This window comes from Chiloscyllium plagiosum, unplaced genomic scaffold (assembly GCF_037043375.1).
Source record: "Chiloscyllium plagiosum isolate Xiang-an unplaced genomic scaffold, Cpla_swu_hap1 HiC_scaffold_5, whole genome shotgun sequence".
Taxonomy (NCBI): Eukaryota; Metazoa; Chordata; class Chondrichthyes; order Orectolobiformes; family Hemiscylliidae; genus Chiloscyllium; species Chiloscyllium plagiosum.
Window position 1 is genome coordinate 104,795,946 of NW_028270143.1, and position 22,424 is coordinate 104,818,369.

At 42.7% G+C, this 22,424-nt stretch overlaps 1 protein-coding gene across 2 annotated transcripts in view; it reads left to right on the top strand.

Moving 5' to 3' along the window:
• The window catches only part of adarb2 (adenosine deaminase RNA specific B2 (inactive)), a 748,761-nt gene that overhangs the window by 624,226 nt on the left and 102,111 nt on the right, over positions 1 to 22,424 (top strand). For both annotated transcript variants that reach the window (XM_043690659.2, XM_043690662.2), the window contains 2 exons: positions 9,029 to 9,180; positions 22,106 to 22,274. In XM_043690659.2, coding sequence (XP_043546594.2) covers positions 9,029 to 9,180; positions 22,106 to 22,274 — 321 coding nt within the window. The remainder of the gene's footprint in view (positions 1 to 9,028; positions 9,181 to 22,105; positions 22,275 to 22,424) is intronic.

Sequence of the window (22,424 nt, forward strand, 5' to 3'; positions counted from 1 at the left end):
AGATGAACATTCCGTGGTCAGCTCCTGTGGTTCTGTTGGAAGGTCATTGACCTGACGTGTTAGCTCTGTTTCTCCATCCACAGATGCTACCAGACCCATTGAGTATTTCCAACATTATTTGTTCTAACTTTATACTTCTAATGTCTGCAGTGTTTTGCTTTTGTATTAATCTCTGGTATAATTGTTTACTGCAATCTGCTTTTCTAATAAAGCCATTGTCTTGCTGCCAAGTCATATATTTTCCCTGCAGGACCTCTGCAATTTTAACACGCAAAGTGCAGTCTGGAAAGTCCACTGGCCAACTGGAGGGGCGTAATTGGTTGCAGTCATTCTCTCTCATAGCTCAAAGCAACAGGGCTGTTAAGTTGTAATGTGTGAATTTGCAGCTGTTGTCAATATTCCTTGAGTGTTTCAATGTTAAGGAACTGTGCTGGATTGGGAAATGTTGGTGCCTGGCAACCTTTGCTTGCATGTTTCATTCTGGATCCAATAAGGCAATCTTAATGAGTGATTTCAGAATCGCAGCTGAAGTGGGGGAAGGGTCAGTAATTTCAAAGGGAGAGGGAGCAACCCTAAATCAAAACTCCTGTTCAAACTCAGAGGTAGTGCAGTGATCGTCATGAAGTAGGACCAGTTTGGTTCAGTTAGTTTCGGAAGAGAGTTGTACAGCATGGCAAGAGACCCTTTGGTCCAACTTGTCCAAGCCGACTAGATATCCTAAATTAATTTAGTCCCATTTGCCAGCATTTAGCCCATATCCCTGTAAACACTTCATATTCATGTACCCAGCCAGATGCCTTTTAAATGTTGTAATTGTACCAGCCTCCATCACTTCCTCTGGCAGCTCATTCTATACATGCACCACCCTTTGCATGAAAAAGTTGCCCCTTAGGTCCCTTTTAAATCTTTCCCCTCTCACCATAACCCTAAGCACTCTAGTTTTGGACTCCCCCACCCCAAGGGAAATGCCTGATCCATTCACCCTATCTATACCCCTCATGATTTTATAAACCTCTATGAGGTCACTCCTCAGCCTCTGACGCTCCAGTCTATTCCGCCTCTCCATAACTCACACTCTCAAACCCTGACAACATTCTTATAAATCTTTTCTGAACCTTTTCAAGTTTCACAACATCCTTCCAGTAGGAGGGAGAGCAGAATTGCTTACAATATTTCAAAAATGGCCTAACTAATGTCCCGTACAGCCACAACATGACCACCCAGCTCCTCTACCCAATGCACTGACCAATAAAGGCAAGCATACCAAAGCTTCCATCACTGTCCTGTCTACCTGTGACTCTCCTTTCAAGAACAATGAACCTGCACTCCAAGATCTCTTTATTTAGTAACACTCCTGAGGACCTTGCCATTAAGTGTATAAGCCCTGGACCAATGTGCTTTTCCAAAATACAGTACCTGAGTGCACTGTTGTATCCACATAACAAGACTAATTATGAACTGTTTGCAATGTATTTAGCCTAGCTTGCCCAGAGGCAACATCTCAGTACAATGATCTTGCTCTTCAGGGATTTCCATAGTTGCTCATGCAAAGGCACAGCTTCAGTCTTGGCAACCATCTCGTTGGGAGATCAGCTGCCAGTGACAGGGTCATCTCACACACTCACTGCATGGAAACGTCAGCACTCAGGGGACGATCCAGCAACAAAGTCAGGTGGTTCAGCAACTATCACGCCTGGCTGGCCAAATTGACACCGACCATTCGTGCTTTGAAATATCCAGCAGCAGCAATGGATTGCATTTTGATAGCTGGATAACTGGGGTGGCTCAGTGGTCAGTACTGCTGCCTCATTGCACCAGGGAGCCAGGTTCAATTCCAATCTCAGGTGACTGCCAGTGTGAAGTTTGCACGTTCTCCCCTGTGTCTGCACGAGTTTCCTCTGGGTGTTCCAGTTTCCTTCCACAAACCAAAGATGCACAGGTTAGGGTGGATTGGCCATGCTACAATGTACATAATGTGCAGGCAAGGCAGATTAGCCATGGGAAGTGCAGGGATAGTGTAGGAGGTGTGGGATTCTCTTCAGAGAGTTGGGGTGGACTTGATGGGATGAATAGTCTGCTTCCACACTGTAGGGATTCTATGAAACATTTTGCTGGAATTTTCATCCCATGATTTGCCTCATGCTTCAACAATTAGTTTGCTGACAAGTCCATCCTTGTGACACGCTGCCTTCCTGTACCAATTGCATGATGTTTAATTGCTCACTGACACTCAGTTTGGGCTCCCCCAAGCTCCTGAGCTCATTCCAGCCTTGCTCGAAATATGGACAAAAGAGCAGAGGTGAGTGACAGCCCTTAGAACTCCCGTTGTCTACCTTCTCCAGCATTCTGTCAGTTGCTGTGAACTGTCTGCAGTTTTCTCCTGAAGGAATTGGCTTGTAATTGGGTGTGGTTCCGTAATTACCATTCACTGATCCATCGGAGTGTAGGGGAAAGGAAGGCAGCAGAAGACCCCCTCAGCCTGTCCTGTCCAACATCTGGTTGTTTTTCTATCTCGCCAACCTACAGTACAGTGCTGGTCACCCTGCTTTCGGGAAGGATATTAATAAATTGGAGAGGATCCAGAAAAAATTTACCAAGATGTTGACAAGAGTGGAGGATTTGAGTTATAAGAAGAGACTGGGACTTTTTTCACTGGACTGTAGGAAGTTGAGGGGTGACCTTCTAAAGGTTTACAAAATCATCAGGTGAAACATAAGATGAATAGTAAATGTCTTTCACCTAAGGTTGGGGAGTTCAAAACTGGAGGGCGTAACTTTTAGATGAGAGGAGAAAGATTTAAAAGGGACCTGAGGGACAATGTTTTCGCGCAGAAGGTGTGCTTACATGGAACGAGGAAATGCTAGATGTAGGTACAGTTACTACATTCAAAAAAATATTTGGGCAGGTGCATGAATAGAAAATGTTTATAGGATGTGGGCCAATCGCAGGCAGATGGGACTAGTTTAGTTTGGGCAACTTGGTTGGCATGGATAAATAGGATGGAAAGGTCTATTTCCATGCTCTACAACTCTATGACTCTTTAAATGAGCCAACTGAGTTTTTACAGCATCTCATAGCTGCTACTGAGCCTAGTTTTGAATTCTTCATTAACTAAATGAATTCCAATCCCTTGAGCAGCTGAGATGAGATTTGAACCCATATCCCCTGAGTGTTAGCCTAGGACTCTAGCTTTCTAGACTTGTGACATTACCATGGGGCTACTATCTTCTCATGTCTTCATTATGCGAAGTAATACCACCCCTTATTAAATGGCAAAGCAGGCTTGAGGGGCTGAACTACCAAGTGCTCAAACTCATCTTTGTATGTTTGCAGGTAAATAGGGTCTCCACCAAATAGAAAAGTCAGTTTTGGTTGAAAATAGATTTGGTACTTTTCAAACTATACAAGTTGTAAAAATGGAAGTCTCTCCACACCACCACAAATAGCAAGTATTAATGGATTAACACAGGGGTGGTGTTTCTTAACGGAGTAATGCGGAATATGGAGAGATTCATCGCTCCCCTTACTCCATGCGTTTAGTCAAGAAATGACATTAATCATGACCTGATTTTGTCATTCACACCAAGAGGATGCATGAGTGGTTGCGAAATCAGCTCCTTAGTGGTTTCTTTCAGGCAGCAATGGAAGCTGTAATGACAATGAAGTCCGACAAATGTTTAAACCTCTATAGTAGCACCAATACTGTGCTGGATGGTCACAATTTGAAATATCCTAATAAGAGTTTCATAGCATGATACAGCACAGCAGGAGGCCAAACAGTCAATTGTCCCTAAGCTAGTGTTTTGAAAGAATCACCCAAACAAAATTAGGTGACATTGTTGAGAGTATAGCATAAACTTTCAAAGGAATATTGACAGACTAAGTGAATGGGACAAATGCAGTTCATTGTAAACAAGTGTGAGGTTACCCATTCTGGCCTGAAAAGGGATAGGTCAAGATACTTTTGAGATTGATTGAAGTTAAATAAAGTGAATTTCCAAAGAGACTTGGGCGTTGAGGTGCATAGACCTTTAAATGTCACGAAAAGGTGCAGAAAATAATCGTGAAAACTAATGGATTGCTGACCTTTATATCTAAGGGACTAGGTATAAGGTACAAGGATGCAGAAACCATGCAGCAGTTACACAAAATCCTGGTTAGACCACACTTGGAGTACTGTGAGCAGATCTGGGCAGCACACCTTAGGAAGGATATATTAGCCTTGGAGGGAATACAATGTAAGTTTACCAGAATGATATCTGTTTTCTCAAGAATTTAGAAGGTTAAAGCGTATTAACAGGAAAAGACAGGGTCAATAAAGATAAACTATTTCCACTGGTTAGGAATGGCAGAATTTGGGGGCATAGTCAGGGAATTAGGACCAGACCATTCAGGAGAGATGTTAGAAAGCACTTCTGGACAAAAAGTAGTGGATGTTTGGAATCTTTATTCCACAAATGACAGTGGATGCTAGATTTTTGTTAGTTTTAAACATGAAGTAGATACACTTTGTCAAGTACAGATATTATGTGATAAGTGTCCAAACGTAGGTCTCTGTCGGTCTCTGTCCCAGCCATGATCTCATTGAATGGTGGAACAATCTCAAAGGGCTAAATAGCCTGATCCTGTTCCTATGTTTTGTTGTTCCGATCTTCCTATGATCCCAATATTCTGTCATTGTTGTGGAATGGTTAAACAATAGCACCCAGAAAGAATAAATATATATATTTTTAAACTGGGTCCATTACATCCATCGTGCGTTTTCAGGCTTTAAATAAACAAAGCAGCAAGATCATGAATGGAACGACAACATCAAAGGTTAAATATATGGAAAGGAAAACAAGTGACAAGCCTGATAGTCTTCAAACATTTTGATCTAATAAGGTTATTTTTGTGTGTGACACTGTCATAGAAACTGCTATGTATCATTAATCTTACCAAAGAAAGCAGTGAGAAGTGTGATCTAATACTGTAGAGTCTTAAGGGATGCTGAACAGGTTTGAATTTTCTGCACTTGTTGCCTGTCCATCTCATCAATGTGGTATTGTTCCCATTATACCAGTGCCCCTTTCTGTAGAAATGAAACAGCATAATGCTCTAAGTCTTTGTGTTCACTGAGGAATGTGATACCATTCCTAATCTATACTTTAAAATTATATATGAGTAGATAGAGTCATTGAGTCCTACAGCATGGAGACAGGCCTTTTGGCCCAAACTGGTCCATGCCGACCAAAATGTCCGCCCATTTCCCATAACCCCATTTCCCTGCACTTGGCCCATATCTCTGCTAACCACTGAGCCACTGTGCCACCCCACTGTATTAAGTTTTCAGAGAATTCAGACTTCACAAGCCATCCCATGCCGCACTTATGCCAAAAAGTGCAAAAAACATTTGGCTGATCAATATATTGATTATAGTCCGAAGAAAGTTTATGAAAGTAGTACATGGAATAAGCAAATTGTTTTATGAGGAAAGGTTGGACTGACTGAGTCCTACTCTGCAGGTGTTCAGAGCAGTAAGAAGTAACTTGCTTAAAATAGATAAGATCCCAAAGGGGTTGACAAGGTGGATGTGGAGAGAATGATTCCTCTTGTGGGAAAATCTAGAACGGGGGCCACTGTTTGAAAGTAAGTGCTCTCGCATGTAAAATAGACAGCAATTATTTTCCTCTCTGAAGATCAAGTCTTTCACCCTTCCTGAAAACGTGGTGCAAGCAGAGTTTTTAAGTATTCTGAGGTGGCATGGTGGCTCAGTGGCTAGCACAGCTGCCTCACTCCAGTCTCGGGTGATTGTGTGGAGTTTGCATGTTCTCCCCGTTTCTGTGTGGATTTCTACTGGGTGCTCCAGTTTCCTCCTACAGTCCAGTAATGTGCAGGTTAGATGGATTGGCCATGCTAAATTGCCCATGGTGTCCATGGATGTGCATGTTAGGTGGGTTAGCCATGGTAAATGCAGGGATATGGCGATCAGTTAGTGGTGGGTCCACGTCTAGGTGGAATGCTCTTTAGAGAATTGATGCAGACGTGATGGGCCAAATGGCAGTTGACAGGGGCCAGCCGCTTTGAATCCTCATGGCATATCTCCAATCCACTTACAGGATGCTTCTCCACTTCAACGCTGCACCTTGGGTTGCACCAGAAGCCATCATTGTGATGTTGCAGCAAGGATACACTGAGCTGACGAGCATGCACCCAGCTCATGGAGTGGACCAGGCTGCATTTGTCAGCACTTCACTTACTCCTACAGCACACACTGACTCTGAGCTCACCTAGAAGGTCACAGCATCCCTGACTTGCATTGTCTTACCCTTTTTGTTTGCACTTTGAGCTCAGCCAGAGATGCCAGGCTAATGTTACTGCTGTATTGCCCTAATGTCTAGCACAGCCACAAAGCCAGGAAGCTTATCATACTTGTTGGCAGGCATCAGTCAACTCAAGGGAGATGGCCTTCACTTGGGGGAATCCCAGCAGTGTAATTCATTGGCAGCCATCGATTAAAATTGCAACATTTAAAAGGCATTTGTATGGGTATATGAATAGGAAGGGTTTGGAGGGATATGGGCCGGGTGCTGGCAGGGGTAGGACTAGATTGGGTTGGGATATCTGGAAGGCATGGACGGGTTGGACCGAAGGGTCTGTTTCCATGCTGTACATCTCTATGGCTATGAGTCATGATATCAGTCCAAACCCCGATAAAGGCAGTCAACATTCCACGTAAGGGGTGAGGAGTCAAATAAAAGGCAGAACATCACACAGCTTGAGCCTTTCTGTGTAATGGCGCAGCAGTTCAGGCAGCATCCAAGGAACTCCTTGGATGCTGCCTGAACTGCTGTGCTCTTCCAGCAACACTCTAATCCAGAATCTGGTTTCCAGCATCTGCAGTCATTGTTTTTACCTTTCTGTGTAATGTCAGGCTGTTTGCCTTCTGGAATTAGAGAGAGGCAGATATTGCAGGAAATGGAAGTGGATGGTACAGCTGTTACAGTTTGTGTAGATGGGGACTTGTCCCAATGAGTGAGTTGGCAGGGAAGAAGCTGAAGGGAGGAAACAAAACAAAAAAAACCTACATTTTGCAAATTAGGCTTTTATTAACCTCTGTAAATTACTCTCCATCAGGTTCTGCAAAAGAGACTCCCACACCGTCCAACATCTGTCCCATACGTACGAAGAAATATCAACCTTCATACGCCTGTTATCCATTCTTTCCATTTCATTCCTGTGTAATAAAAATGAAGCGTAAATCCTAGGTCATTCTCTTATCCTGCCCACAGCAATCTGTTTATACAGTCTACTCTGCTTCCAAGCTGATACAAGCCTGAGGATGTGCAAGGTTCCTCTCTCTCTCTCTCTCTCTCTCCATTTCTACTGACATGGACCTTTAGGGTGTTAAAGGTTCACACCTGCTAAAATGTACCTAATTGGTTTAAAAGGTGTCATCTTAGTCCTGTTGCAACCACTTTTTATAAAATCTTATTCAAGTTCCACTTTTGTATTCTTGCTGTCAAAATGGGCAAATTCACATTTTCCAACATTATGTTCCATTTGGCATAGTTTTGCACACACATTTAAACTATCAATAACTTCAGGAGAATGTGAGGACTGCAGATGCTGGAGGTCAGAGTCAAGACTGTGGTGCTGAAAAAGCACAGCAGGTCAGGAAGCATCTGAGGAGCAGGAGAATCACATTTCGGGCATAAGCCTTTCAGCAGGAATGAGAATGAGCCCATTCCTGATGAAGGGCTTATGCCTGAAACGTTGAATCTCCTACTTCTTGGATGCTGCCTGACCTGCTGTGCTTTTCCAACACCGCACACTCAACTATCAATAACTTTATGCAATTTTCTTGTGTCCTTCTCACAACTGACTTCCCTACCTGTCTTTATGTTGTCAGCAAATTTAGCAACCATTTTCATTTAAGTCACTTATCAAAATTATAAGACATTTAAACTGATCCGTGGCACACTACTCACTATATCTTGCCAATCTGAAACAGAGCCATTTATGCCTACTTTGAGCTTTCTGTTAGCCAGCCAATGTTCTATCAATGCCATTATGCTACACCCCTACTCCATAACCTTTTACTTTCTGCAATAATCTGTAATTATTTGCACCTTATCATAAGCCTTCTGGAAATCTAAGAGTACATTAACCGGTTTTCCTGTTACCCACTACACATGTTACTTCCACAATGAACTCCAATAGTTCAGTCAAACATGATTTCCCTTTTTCAAATCATGTTATGTTAATTAGCCTGTATTTTCTTCCTTTCTCTCTCACTCTCTTTTTGAATAAAGGAATCACAGAAGCTAACTTTTGATCTGATATGACAATCCACACAACAAGAGAATTTTGGATAATTAAGACTTAAGTTGGGTGTTAATATAACTATCAGCGTGCCCAGGATTATTCAGCAAATGTTGTCCAAATGCAGAATCTAACAGCAGATAATTTGCATTAGATTTTGACATTTTTTCGTTACTCCAATGGACAAAACATTTTAACAACATGTCGCCTTTTAAAGCAATAATCAACTTCTGTGCTACCAAGGACGTACGAGTTGAATGAGTCCGAATTGTTTCGTGAAAACATATTAATATATGTAAACAAAATAAATTTTAATTTCAAATGAAAAATTGCGCTGTTAGCATCATCCATTTTAAAAACTGAATGCATGAAATCCAATCCCCTGCTCTTTCATTTTACTAATAATTTGTGTTATGGCACTTACAAATGGCATTGCATTCATGTCTGGAGAAAGGATTGTGAGCAACTAAAGGGTTAAATGCTCAGAGAAAATGCTGAATGGTTTTCTTTTTAAAAAATATGGGTTATAGATAAATGCAATGACATTCACTTTCCAAAACACAGATTGTACCTATATTGGCATTATTTCCGAGCTGTGCAAAGATTACACAACCGTAAGTGAAACAATTTAGATAACTGCTGGTCACTGAGAACTGAATGAAGTTTGCTAGTGCAGAATTCACTAAATTAATGAACTGATTTAATCTCTTTCTGTTTCCAAAAGTAAACAGCCTGATGACTGGGAACAATCAATTTTTACTCGTCAGAAGGAGGGAGGCTACAAGCTGAAAGATAGCATCCTTTTCCATCTGTACATAAGCACACCCCCATGCGGAGATGCACGCCTCAACTCTCATCGAGAAGAAAGGGCTGAATGTAAGTGGTAACCTACGCATGGCTTTTATTGGTGCAGAATATCCATGGTCATTGTGCATTTCAGAAACAAATACACAACACTCAACAGTGGAAAGACTGAGATTTTGCAGTATCCAAATGTAATGATACAAACTACGAGCTTTTGGAACTAGCAGTCAGGTGTTCAATTCTGTGCTTGAACTTGCTCACACATATAAAAACATGCCAATTTCATTTTTTTAAAATCACCACACAAGGCTTTGCAAGTTCACTCTGTTCAGGTGCTGAAAGATCTAGTAAGCAGAGGAATACCTTGCAATGTACCTCACAAGGAAAGGTTTTGGGAACATCTCAGAATTTGTCAGTGCTGACAGAGAGAACACCAAAAATGGCAACTTGCATTTGTATCTAAGGTAAACATATAGAGCCGTTCATTGTCTCATGCCATCACAAATCAGATCACAGCTAATGAAATACTTTTGAATTACAGTCAAAGAGAAGCACTTCCATTCTTCTACTTCCATTCATAATATCAGGATGTTCCCAGTCACTTTACAGCTAATTGAGTACTCTTGAAACGGAGTCATTGTTGTGAAGTAGAATATAATTCATGATTGTACATTGGCACCTCAAAAGATCCTATTAAAGGTTATTGAATTGAATGGAATTGAATTAGTTTTATTGTTACACGTACTTACATGAGTACAGTGAAAAGTTTACGAGTCACCACTTACAGTGCCAACTCAGGTACAAAGGTACCTTGGCACAGATTCTTGAGTAAAAATTCTCAGGGAAAAATATTTAAAAATAAATAAAAAGTCCAGTATTACAGAAATTCAAAAGTACAAAATCATTGTAATGAATTTGAAAAATACCAAAATAAAAAGTTCAGAGTAATATTGAAGTGATAGTGACCAGATGATCTATTCTTGTTCTTGTCATGTTGACTAAGAAATAAATATTGGACATTACTCTACTTTGTGAAAAAAGGAAAGATATATGTTGAGATAGTTATCTTTCACAACCTTCGGACAAAGACGAGAGTGGTCCTAAAGGGAGATGCTAAACTGGGGGAAGGCCAACTATACCAAATTTGACAGGAGCTGAGGAATGTAGATTAGGAGCAGCTGTTTGAAGGGAAATCCACATTCAATATATGAGAAGCTTTTAAAGAGAGGTTGATAAGAGTTCAGGAGGGATATGTTCCTGTGAAACTGAAGGATAGATATGGCAACATTAGGGAATCATGGATGGCAGGTGTAATTGTGAGATGGGCTAAGAGGAAAAAAGATGTGGTTAAGACAAAGAAGGAAGCATATGTCAGGTATAGACAGGATAGATCGAGTGAATCCTTAGAAGAGTAAAAAGAAAGTAGGCGTATACTTAAGAGGGAAATCAGGAGGGCAAAAAGGGGACATGAGACAGCTTTGGCAAATAGAATTAAGGAGAATCCAAAGGGTTTTTACAAATATATTAAGGACAAAAGGGTAACTAGGGAGAGAATAGGGCCCCTCAATGATCAGCAAGGCGGCCTTTGTGTGGAGCCACAGAAAATGGGGGAGATACTAAATGAATATTTTGCATCAGTATTTACTGTGGAAAAGGATATGGAAGATATAGACTGTAGGGAAATAGATGGTGACATCTTGCAAAATGTCCAGATTACAGAGGAGGAAGTGCTGGATGTCTTGAAACGGTTAAAAGTGGATAAATCCCCAGACCTGATCAGGTGTACCCGAGAACTCTGTGGGAAGCTCAAGAAGTGATTGCTGGGCCTCTTGCTGAGATATTTGTATCATCGATAGTCACAAGTGAGGTGCCGGAAGACTGGAGGTTGGTAAACGTGGTGCCACTGTTTAAGAAGGGCTGTAAGGACACACCAGGGAACTATAGACCGGTGAGCCTGATCTCGGTGGTGGGCAAGTTGTTGAAGGGAATCCTGAGGGACAGGATGTACATGTGTTTGGAAAGGCAAGGACTGATTCGGGATAGTCAACATGGCTTTATGCATGGGAAATCATGTCTCACAAACTTGATTGACTTTTTTGAAGAAGTAACAAAGAAGATTGATGAGGGCAGAGCAGTAGATGTGATCTATATGCACTTCAGTAAGGCGTTCGACAAGGTTCCCCATGGGAGACTGATTAGCAAAGTTAGATCTCATGGAATACAGGGAGAACTAGCCATTTGGATACAGAACTGGCTCAAAGGTAGAAGACAGAGGGTGGTGGTAGAGGGTTGTTTTTTCAGACTGGAGGCCTGTGACCAGTGGAGTGCCACAAGGATCGGTGCTGGGCCCTCTACTTTTTGTCATTTACATAAATGATTTGAATGCGAGCATAAGAGGTACAGTTAGTAAGTTTGCAGATGACACCAAAATTGGAGGTGTAGTAGACAGCGAAGAGGGTTACCTCAGATTACAACAGGATCTGGACCAGATGGGCCAATGGGCTGAGAAATGGCAGATGGAGTTTAATTCAGATAAATGCGAGGTGCTGCATTTTGGGAAAGCAAATCTTAGCATGACTTATACACTTAATGGTAAGGTCCCAGGGAGTGTTGCTGAACAAAGAGACCTTGGAGTGCAGGTTCGTAGCTCCTTGAAAGTGGAGTCACAGGTAGATAGGATAGTGAAGAAGGCGTTTGGTATGCTTTCCTTTATTGGTCAGAGTATTGAGTACAGGAGTTGGGAGGTCATGTTGCGGCTGTACAGGACATTGGTTAGGCCACTGTTGGAATATTGCGTGCAATTCTGGTCTCCTTCCTATTGGAAAGATGTTGTGAAACTTGAAAGGGTTCAGAAAAGATTTACAAGGATGTTGCCAGGGTTGAAGGATTTGAGCTGTAGGGAGAGACTAAACAGGCTGGGGCTGTTTTCCCTGTAGTGTCGGAGGCTGAGGGGTGACCTTATAGAGTTTACAAAATTATAAGGGGCATGGATAGGATAAATAGATAACGTCTTTTCCCTGGGGTCGGGGTGTCCAGAACTAGAGGGCATAGGTTTAGGGTGAGAGGGGAAGATATAAAAGAGACTTAAGGGACAACGTTTTCACACAGAGGGTGGTACGTGTATGGAATGAGCTGCCAGAGGATGTGGTGGAGGCTGGTACAATTGCAACATTTAAGAGGCATTTGGATGGGTAAATGAATAGGAAGGGTTTGGAGGGATATGGGCCGGGTGCTGGCAGGTGGGACTAGATTGGGTTGGGATATTTGGTCGGCATGGGCGGGTTGTACCGAAGTGTCTGTTTCCATGCTGTACATCTCTACGACTCTTTGACTCTATAAGGTCTAGTCGAGTGAAGACAGATAAAGGTTTGGAAGAATATCGGGAATGTAGGACCAATCTGAAATGAAGAATTAAGAAGGCTAAAAGGGGTCATAAGATATCCTTAACGAACAGGGTTAGGGAAAACCCCAAAACCATTTATTCTTAAATAAGGAACAAGAGTGTAACGAGGGAAAGGGTTGGCCCACTCACGAACAAAGGAGGAAAGATATGATTGGAGTCAGAAAAAATGGATGAGATTCATGAGTACTTTGCATCAATATTCACCAAGGAGAAGGACATGGCGGATGTTGAAGTTTGGATAGATCTTTGATTACTCTAGGTCAAGTCAGCATAAGGAGGGAGGAAGTGTTGGGTATTCTAAAAGTACTGAAGTGGACAAGTCCCCAGGTCCAGATGGGATCTACCCCAGGTGACTGAAGGAAGCAAGAGAGGAAGTAGCTGAGGCTATAACAGATATCTTTGCAGCATCCTTGAAAACGGGGGAGCGCCCAGAGGACTGGAGAATTGCTAATGTTGTCTCCTTGTTTAAGAAGGGTAACAGGGATAATCCACATAATTACAGACCTCTGAGGCTGATGTCAGTGGTAGAGAAGCTGCTGGAGAAGATACTGATGGATAGGATATATGCCCTTTTGGAAGAAAATGGGCTTATCAGTGATAGGTGGCATGGTTCCGTGCAGGGAAGGTCATGTCTTACAAACCTAATACAACTCTTTGAAGAGGTGACAAAGTTGATTAATGAGGGAAGGGATGTAGATGTCATATATATGGACTCTAGTAAGGCATTTGATTAGGTTCCCCATAGTAAGCTGATGAAGAAGATGAAGTTGCATGGGGTCTAGCTAGATGGATAGAGAGCTGTTTGGACAACAGGAGACAGAATAGTAGTGGAATGGAGCTTCTCAAAGTGGAGACCTGTGACCAGTGGTGTCCCACAGGGATTCGTGCTGGGACCACTGTTGTTTGTGATATACACCAATGATTTGGAGGAAAGTGTAGGTTGCCTCATTAGCAAGTTTGTAGATGACACTAAGATTGGTGGAATAGCAGATAGTGAAGGGGACAGTCAGAGAATACAGTAGAATATAGATAGATTGGAGAGTTGGGCAGAAGAATGGCAGATGGAGGTCAATCCAGACAAATGCGAGGTGATGCATTTTGGAAAATCCAATTCAAGAGCAAACTATACAGTAAATGGAAAAGTCCTGGGGAAAATTGATGGACAGAGAGATCTGGGTGTTCAGGTCCATTGTTCCTTGAAGGTGGCAATGCAGATCAGTAGAGTGGTCAAGAAGGCATACGGCAAGATTTCCTTCATTGGACAGGGGATTGAGTACAAGCGTTGGCCGGTCATGTTACAGTTTTATAAGACTTCAGTTCGGCCACATTTGGAATACTGTGTACAGTTCTGGTCGCCACATTACCAGAAGGATGTGAACGCTTTGGAGAAGGTGCAGAGGAGGTTCACCAGGATGTTGCCTGGTATGGAGGGTGCTAGCTATGAGGAGAGGTTGAGTAGATTAGGATTATTTTCATTGGAAAGAAAGCGGTTGAGGGTGGACCTGATTGAGGCCTACAAAATCATGAGAGGTGTAGCCAGGGTAGATAGCAAGAAACTTTTTTCCCCAGAGTGGAGGACTCAATTACTAAGGGTCATGAGTTCAAAGTGAGAGGGTAAACATTTAGGGAAGATATGTGGGGAAAGTTCTTCATGCAAAGGGTGGTGGATGCCCAGAACGCATTGCCAGCAGAGGTGGTCGGGGCGGGAACGATAGCATGATTTAAGATGTATCTAGACAGATAAATGAATGGGCAGGGAGCAAAGGGATACAGATCCTTAGGAAATAGGCTGCAGGTTTAGATAGAGGATCTGGATCGGCGCAGGCTTGGAGGGCCGAAGGGCCTGATACTGTGCTGTAATGTTCTTTGTTCTTTCTTTGTTCTTTGATGTTCCAGAGCACTTCCAATACAATGCTTCTGAAATGTAGTAATGGTGTCCTGTGGAGAACAGTCAATGCCTGATTGTGCACCATTTTTGAGTAAGCACTTTCAGTGAATGAGAAAACAGACAGTGACAAATGACTCCCAATGGCAGAAGAGTAAAAAAACCAGGGAACACAGGTTTAAATTAATTTGCAAGAGAGTAATGGTAAACTGATGGAAATCTGACAAGTTCGATTGCAGTTTGAAAAAAAGGGATTGGTTAATTGAGGAACAAGAAAGTCTCTGGAAAATTTCAGATGAGAGAACCTAGGGAGGGGAACGAGCTAAATTGTGAAGAGATAGCACAGACTAAGTTGGCCAAATGTCCTCTTTCTGCATTGAAATGGTTCTAAGGGCTCTCTCTGGTGATGAGTCTGGAGGAGGGAAGGGCATTTCATCAGGTGGGATGATGGTCTTTCTGACCCCACCCCCACCCCCTTCTTCCCAACTCCACCTGAGTTCGTTCTGGATGGGAGAACTCATGGTCAATCTTCATACCCTGTCCCCGGTGCTAAACCAGCCACATTTCACCGCTGCTGGTTTAGCACCGTCCGGTCAATCAAAGGACCGGACATAAGATGGGCTGATGGCTCAGAGCCAAACCCCTGCCCTTCCTGCCAAATCTCCCTGAATCTCATTCCCTATGACACTGCCCTGCAAGTCCCCTAGCCCCTCACTCACATTACGTGCCTGTGGTCTGAGTCATTCTGTCACCCTGGGATTCCAAAGGGGAAAATATCTTCTGCAGCAACTGTGTCCTGCCCTGTGGCACTGCTGAGCACAGGCATGCCTGCCCCTGATTGGCCAACAGCACTCAGTATGCAAGACTATCTGTCACCGGGTCTTGAGAAGACCCATCGTCTGTCTCGCTGTTGTTTGATTGGCTTGTGATTCAGTGGAGCTTTCCCCATAAAGAGACAGCATTCGACTCTTGTGAGTTCTCTCACTGGCAGGCAAAACCCCTGCCACCTCAAGATATTACTCTGAAAGTGTGCATCAGTAATTCACTACTACGTAAGAATAGGCACTGTAATGAATATGTTGCATACCATTTGATTTCAGCAGCTATCCAAAATGCGACACGAAAGCCTTTCATAATCTTCATCCTACACAGAAAATAGGAGCAGGATTAGGTCATTCAAGATTTAATACTTAGAAATTTGTCTGTAGGATACTTTGTTTTTCAGTTATGTATGTAACATGACCTGAATAACTTTAACTGTTTACTGTGCTACCTTACTTACGATACAATTGCAAACATTTCTCTGTGCAAGTACAAAATTTATGTATCCTGAGAAATCCTTTCCCAGCTCTATAACATAATTGAGCTAGTTCTGGAAAACCATCATGCAACCCTAGGTATATTTAAACCAACTGCTCCCCATTCCCATGGATCCCAAATTCCCCAAGACCAAAGGAGCACATTACTTAAAACAGTAAGACATGGAGAGTTCCATCCCTCAGGATCACTTCCTAAGCTCACAGTTTTCCAGTTTCCATCCTGCTTCTTATGCTCCTTCAATAATGCTGTATTTTGAAATTGTTCCCTGTGGAAAGTTGCCCAATGTTTGAAAAAAATAGTCTTTCTAAACTCAGAAATTTTTGCAAAAATATTGCACCATTCTCAGTCAAATTATCAATTGTCTGTCATTACTTACGGCTAATTAACTGCTTGATTATTATTCTATGTACTCAGTAATTGGCTCTTTGCCTTTGTTCCCACTAATTAAATTTCACTTAAATCAGAAACTTCAAGACAGTGTGTTTTGTCGTGTGTCAAGAATTTGTAAGTCATGAAAATAGCCACTTCACCCTTTATTGCGAAAAGACAACAACTGATTGACGCTCCTGTGATATAAATGCAAATGCTTCATAGGAAAATAAACAATAAAATTAAATGCAATTCCATGAGTTAATAGCTATCATATAAATAGGCAGAGATGTCAAGTCACATAGAATTAGGATCTAATGGATGAAGTTCTTCTGGAGTCGTGCTGAACCGTTGAAAATAGTGTATTTAGTTAATAAATGTTCATTGGTCTATGTTAGCATGTTTTGCAGTTTTCATCTGTCATAGAATCCAGTGTGGAAGCAGGCCATCAAGTCCACACCAACTGTCAAAACAAATCCACCCAGACCCACCCAGTCACCCTATTTCCCACAGCTAATCCATCCAGCCTGCACATTATGGGCAACCCACCTCACCTAACCTACGCATCTTTGAGTGTGGGTGAAAACCGAACCACCTGAAGGAAGTGCACAACAAACACAGAGAGAACGTGCAAACTCCACTCAGACAGTCGCCTAAGGGTGGAACCAAACCAAGATCCTGAGCACTGTGATGCAGCAGTGCTGACCACTGAGCCACCATGCCACTCTAAGTGCCCTAACCCATCAGAAGCATCAAGAACCCACTTCCTAAATTTGTTATGTACAAGCATTCAAAAGCAGAAAGTTGAAATACGAGGAAGTATAGCATTTCTGACTGCATACATATTAACAAGTAATGACTTTGCGAAGTTCAAACATATGAAAATTTACCCATGCTAATAAATTACTTTGAATTTCTGTTTGTTAGATTTTGCAGTGGAGCTCAGAGGGTCACTCTTATTAACTGTTCTGTTTAAACTTTTCAAACTGATTCTGGATATTGTGATTTAAACTAATCCCATCCAACTACATTAAGCTGATTCAAAATGCACTGAATGTTAGACCATAAGACAGACCAGCAGAAATGAGGCCATTCAGCCCATCGGGTCTACTCCACCATGGCTCAACCCTCTCTCCTACTGGCACCCTGTTACCCTTGAACCCCATGATAATTAAGAATCCATTTATCTCAGTCTTAAACTTATGACCTGGCCTCCACAATCTCTGTAGCAATGAATTCCATAGATTCACCACTCTCTGACTGAAGAAGTTTCATCTTATCTCCATTCTAAAAGGTCTTTAATGTAAGGCTGTGCCCTTGGGTCCTAGTCTCTCCTACCAATGGAAACATCTTCCCCACATCCACTCTGTACAGGCCATTCAGTATTCTGTATGTTTCAATTAGATCACCCCTCATGCTTCTAAACTCCAAGGAATAATTTGATTAGGGATAGGCAACATGGTTTGTGAAGGGACGGTTGTGCCTCACAAACCTTATTGAGTTTTTTGAGAAGGTGACCAAACAGGTGAATGAGGGTAAAGCAGTTGATGTGGTGTATATGGATTTCAGTAAAGCGTTTCATAAGGTTTCCCCCAGTAGGCTACTGCACAAAATACAGAGGCATGGGATTGAGGGTGATTCAGCGATTTGGATAAGAAATCAGCTAGATGAAAGAATACAGAGGGTGGTAGTTGATGGGAAATGTTCATCCTGGAGTTCAGTTACTAGTGGTGTACCACAAGGATCCATTTTAGGGCCACTGCTATTTGTCATTTTTATAAATGACCTAGATGAGGGCGTAGAAGGATGGGTTAGTAAATTTGCGAGGTAAAAACAATGACTGCAGATGCTGGAAACCAGATTCTGGATCAGTAGTGCTGGAAGAGCACAGCAATTCAGGCAGCATCCGACGAGCAGCACCAAATCGCTGAATCACCCTCAATCCCATGCCTCTGTATTTTGTGCAGTATTTGTGGACAACACGAAGGTCGGTAGAATTGTGGATATTGCCGAAGGATGTTGTAGATTACAGAAGGACATATATAAGCTGCAGAGCTGGTCTGAGTGGTGGCAAATGGAGTTTAATGTGGAAAAGCATGAGAGATTCACTTTGGAACGAGTAACAGGAATGCAGAGTACTGGGCTAATGGTAAAATCCTTGGTAGTGTAGATGAATAGAGAGATCTCAGTGTCCATGTACATAGATCCCTGAAAGTTGTCCGCCAGATTGATAGGGTTGCTAAGAAGGCATAGGGTGTGTTAGCTTTATTAATAGAGGGATTGAGTTCAGAGCCACGAGGTCATGCTACAGCTGTACAAAACTCTGGTACGGCCTCACTTGGAGTATTGCGTACAGTTCTGGTCACTGCATTATAGGAACGATGTGGAAGCTTTGGAAAGGGTTCAGAGGAGATTTACTAGGATGTTGCTGGTATGGAGGGAAGATCTTATGAGGAAAGGTTGAGGGACTTGAGGATGCCTTTGTTAGAGAATAGAAGGTTGAGAGGTGACTTAATTGAGACATATAAGATAATCAGAGGGTTAGATAGGGTTGACAGTGAGAGCCTTTTCACTTGGATGGTGATGGTGAGCATGAGGGGACATCGCTTTAAATTGCGGGGTAATAGATATAGGACAGATATCAGAGGTAGTTTCTTTACTCAGAGTAGTAGAGGCTTTGTACAGCCTGCCTGCAACAGTAGTAGACTCGCCAACTTTAAGGACATTTAAATGGTCATTGGATAGACATATGGATGATAATGGAGTAGTGTAGGTTAGATGGGCTTCAGATTATTTTCACAGTTTGGCGTAACATTGAGGGCCGAAGGGCCTGTACTGCGCTGTAATATTCTATGTTCTATGTTCTATAGACCCAGAATCCTCAAACATTCCTCATGTATTAAGCTTTTCATTCCTGGGACCATACTTATGAACCTTCTCTGAACCCACTCCAGGACCAGTATATCCTTCCTGAGATATGGGGACCAAAACTGCGCACAATACTCCACGTTTGGCCTGACCAGAGCCGTATAACGCCTCAGAAGTACACCCCTGATCTTATATTCAAAATAAATGCCATCATTTCATTTGCTTTCTGCTCCTCGGATGCTGCCTGAACTGCTGTGCTCTTCCAGCACCACTAATCCAAAAAATATTGAATCAACCTGCAAGTTTACCTTGAGAGAATCCTGGACAGAACTCCCAAGTCTCTTTGCACTTCAGATTTTGAATTTTTTCCCCATTTAGAAAATAGTCCATGCCTCTATTCTTCCTATCAAGGTGCATGACCTCATACTTTCCACATTGTACTCCATCTGCCACTTCTTTGCCCACTCTTCCAAATTACCCAAATTCTTGGCAGCTTCCCCGCCTCCTCAATGCTACCTATCCCTCTATTTTTGTATTGTCTGCAAACGTAGCCAGAATGCCCTCAGTTCCTACATCTAGATCATTTATGTACAAACTAAAAGGTTGTGGTCCAAATACTGACCTTTGCGGACCACCACTTGCCATCCTGAGAAAGATGTCACCCAATCTTACCCAAAACGGCACGGTGGCACAGTGGTTAGCACTGCTGCCTCACAGCGCCTGAGACCCGGGTTCAATTCCCGCCTCAGGCGACTGACTGTGTGGAGTTTGCACGTTCTCCCCGTGTCTGCGTGGGTTTCCTCCGGGTGCTCCGGTTTCCTCCCACAGTCCAAAAGATGTGCAGGGTCAGGTGAATTGGCCATGCTAAATTGCCCGTAGTGTTAGGTAAGGGGTAAATGTAGGGGTATGGGTGGGTTTCACTTCGGCGGGTCGGTGTGGACTTGTTGGGCCGAAGGGCCTGTTTCCACACTGTAATGTAATCTAATCTAATCTAAAAAAACAGAGGTTAGGCTAATCAGTCTGTAATTTTCTGTCTTTTAGCTTACTCCCTTTTTAAACAAGGGTGTCATGTTAGCAATTTTCCAGTCTTCTGGGACCCTTCCTGATTCTAGCGATTGCTGAAAGATCAACACTAATGCCTCCACCATCTCTTCAGCTATCTCCCTTAGAACTCTGGGGTGTAGTCCATCCACTCCAGATGATTTATTCCCCTTCAGGCCATTCAGTTTTTCTAATACCTTCTTCTTGGTGATGGCCACCACACTCTGCTCTGCCCCCTCACTCTCTTGAATTTTTGGGATATTACTCGTATCTTCCACCATGAAGACTGACGTGAAGTAATGATTCAGTTCCTCGGCCATTTCCTTGTTCCCCACTACCACCTCTCCAGCGTCATTTTCCAGCAGCCCAATATACACTTTTGCCCTTTATATATATCAAAATAAATTTTTACAGTCTTCCTTTAGCTAGCTTACCCTCATATTCAATCTTCTCTCTCCTTATTTATTTTTTGTTTTTTGTATGCTTCCCAATCCTCTGCCTTCCCACTATCCTTCACCACATTATATGCTTTCTCTTTTGCTTTTATGCTATCCCTGACTTCCCTAGTCAGCCATGGTTGCCTCACCCTCCTTGTACCTTGCTTTTTTTCCTCAGGATGAATCTCTGCTGTGTCTCCTGAATTACTCCCAGAAACTCTTGTCATTGCGGTTCCGCTGTCTTTCCTGCTAGGCTCCTCTCCCAGTCAGTTCTACCCAGCTTCTCCCTCATGCCTCTGTAGTTGCCTTTATGCAGCTGTAATACCGTTACCTTTGATTCTATCTTTTCCGTCTCAAATTGCAGCATAAATTCAATCATATTATGATCTCTGCCTCTTAAGATTCCTTCATCTTATGCTCCCTTATCAAGTCTGCCTCGTAGCACAACACTGAACCCAGTATTGCCTGTTCCCCAGTGAGCTCCATCACAAGCTGCTCCAAACAGCCATCTCGCAGACATTCCACAAATTCCTTTTCTTGCAAACCATTACCAAGGACTTTCCCAGTCCACCTGCATATTGAAATCTCCCATGATCACTGTAACTTTGCCTTTCCTGCACATCTTTTCTACCTCCTGGTGTATCTTGCACCCCAGCTCCTGACTACTGGAGAACCAGTCTCAAAGCCATGTGTCTAGAATCACATTTAGGCCATGAGAATTGTAGATTTATCGCTGAAGGATACCAGTGAACTGGGCACGTTTATAACAATGATCAATGATAGTGTTGTGGTCACCATTACTGAACTTAAAAATGTGTTGCTGGAAAAGCGCAGCAGGTCAGGCAGCATCAAAGAAGCAGGAGAATCGACGTTTCGGGCATAAGCCCTTCCCATTACTGAGACCAACTTTGTATGCTGGTTTTATCAGCTGAATTTAAATTCCAGCAGCTGCTGTGGTGCAATTTGAACCTGTGCCCCAGAGCTTAAGCCCAAGCCTCTGGTTCAGAAACATGACGATGATTGTCTTTTTCTTCCCTCAACCTTTGGGTTCAGGCACGTGAGAAATTCCCATCAGAAGATGTTTCTCAGTGCCCCATTCTTCCGTGTTTGTCCCTGAAAGGAGTGGGGTGGGAGCTACTTCAATCTGGGAGTGACATAAGAATGCCACTAGCTCCCCTTCCTTTGCCTGATACTCTAACAGGGCCCACATGTGGTCTACACTCAGAGGTGGGGCTCACAATGCTGACCTCTTTAAAGGCAGTCGATGGCTGAGCAATCACTACACATTAAGAATCCAGCTCGTGGATGCCCAATGGATCTTGATCTTGATTCAAAGTCTGACCATCTCCAACCAAAATGTCTGCCCTCATGAGTGGCAGCAGTACTGTATGTCCGTAAAGTTCCTGACACTCTATCCTACCCACACCCGAACTCTTAAAAACAATTCCTATCAAGTGTTTTTAGTAGTGTGGTCACCTTTCATGAAATTGCCTCATGTTCAACATTTGGGACGATTGAGCACAGAGTGGATTGTTGGACATCTCGGGAACAGAGGGGCTGAGCCTTGGTTTCTGCCAGTTCCTTTTCACCTGTGATCATTCATTTTATGGAAGTCTAAAGACTGCGACAAATTCCAGAAAGCAGAGACTGAAGGCAGTACCTTCTGTTTTCCAGTGCAGCACAGTAAACCATTGAACAGGAAAGTCCGGGGGCATCTAAGAACGAAGATTGAATCTGGAGAAGGCACCATTCCAATCCGATCCTGCCACTCCATCCAGACCTGGGACGGAGTATTACAGGGAGAACATCTACTCACAATGTCCTGCACTGACAAGATTAACAGGTACAGCAGAAACATTTACATTTTGTGTAAAAGTCAAGTCTTTTGAGACCAAACGTTTAATTAAAAAGGGCTTTCACACACTTTTTCTGGGTTAAAATCCATACCAGACCTGTGGAACTGTCAGTATTGATACTACCACTAGTGGATGAC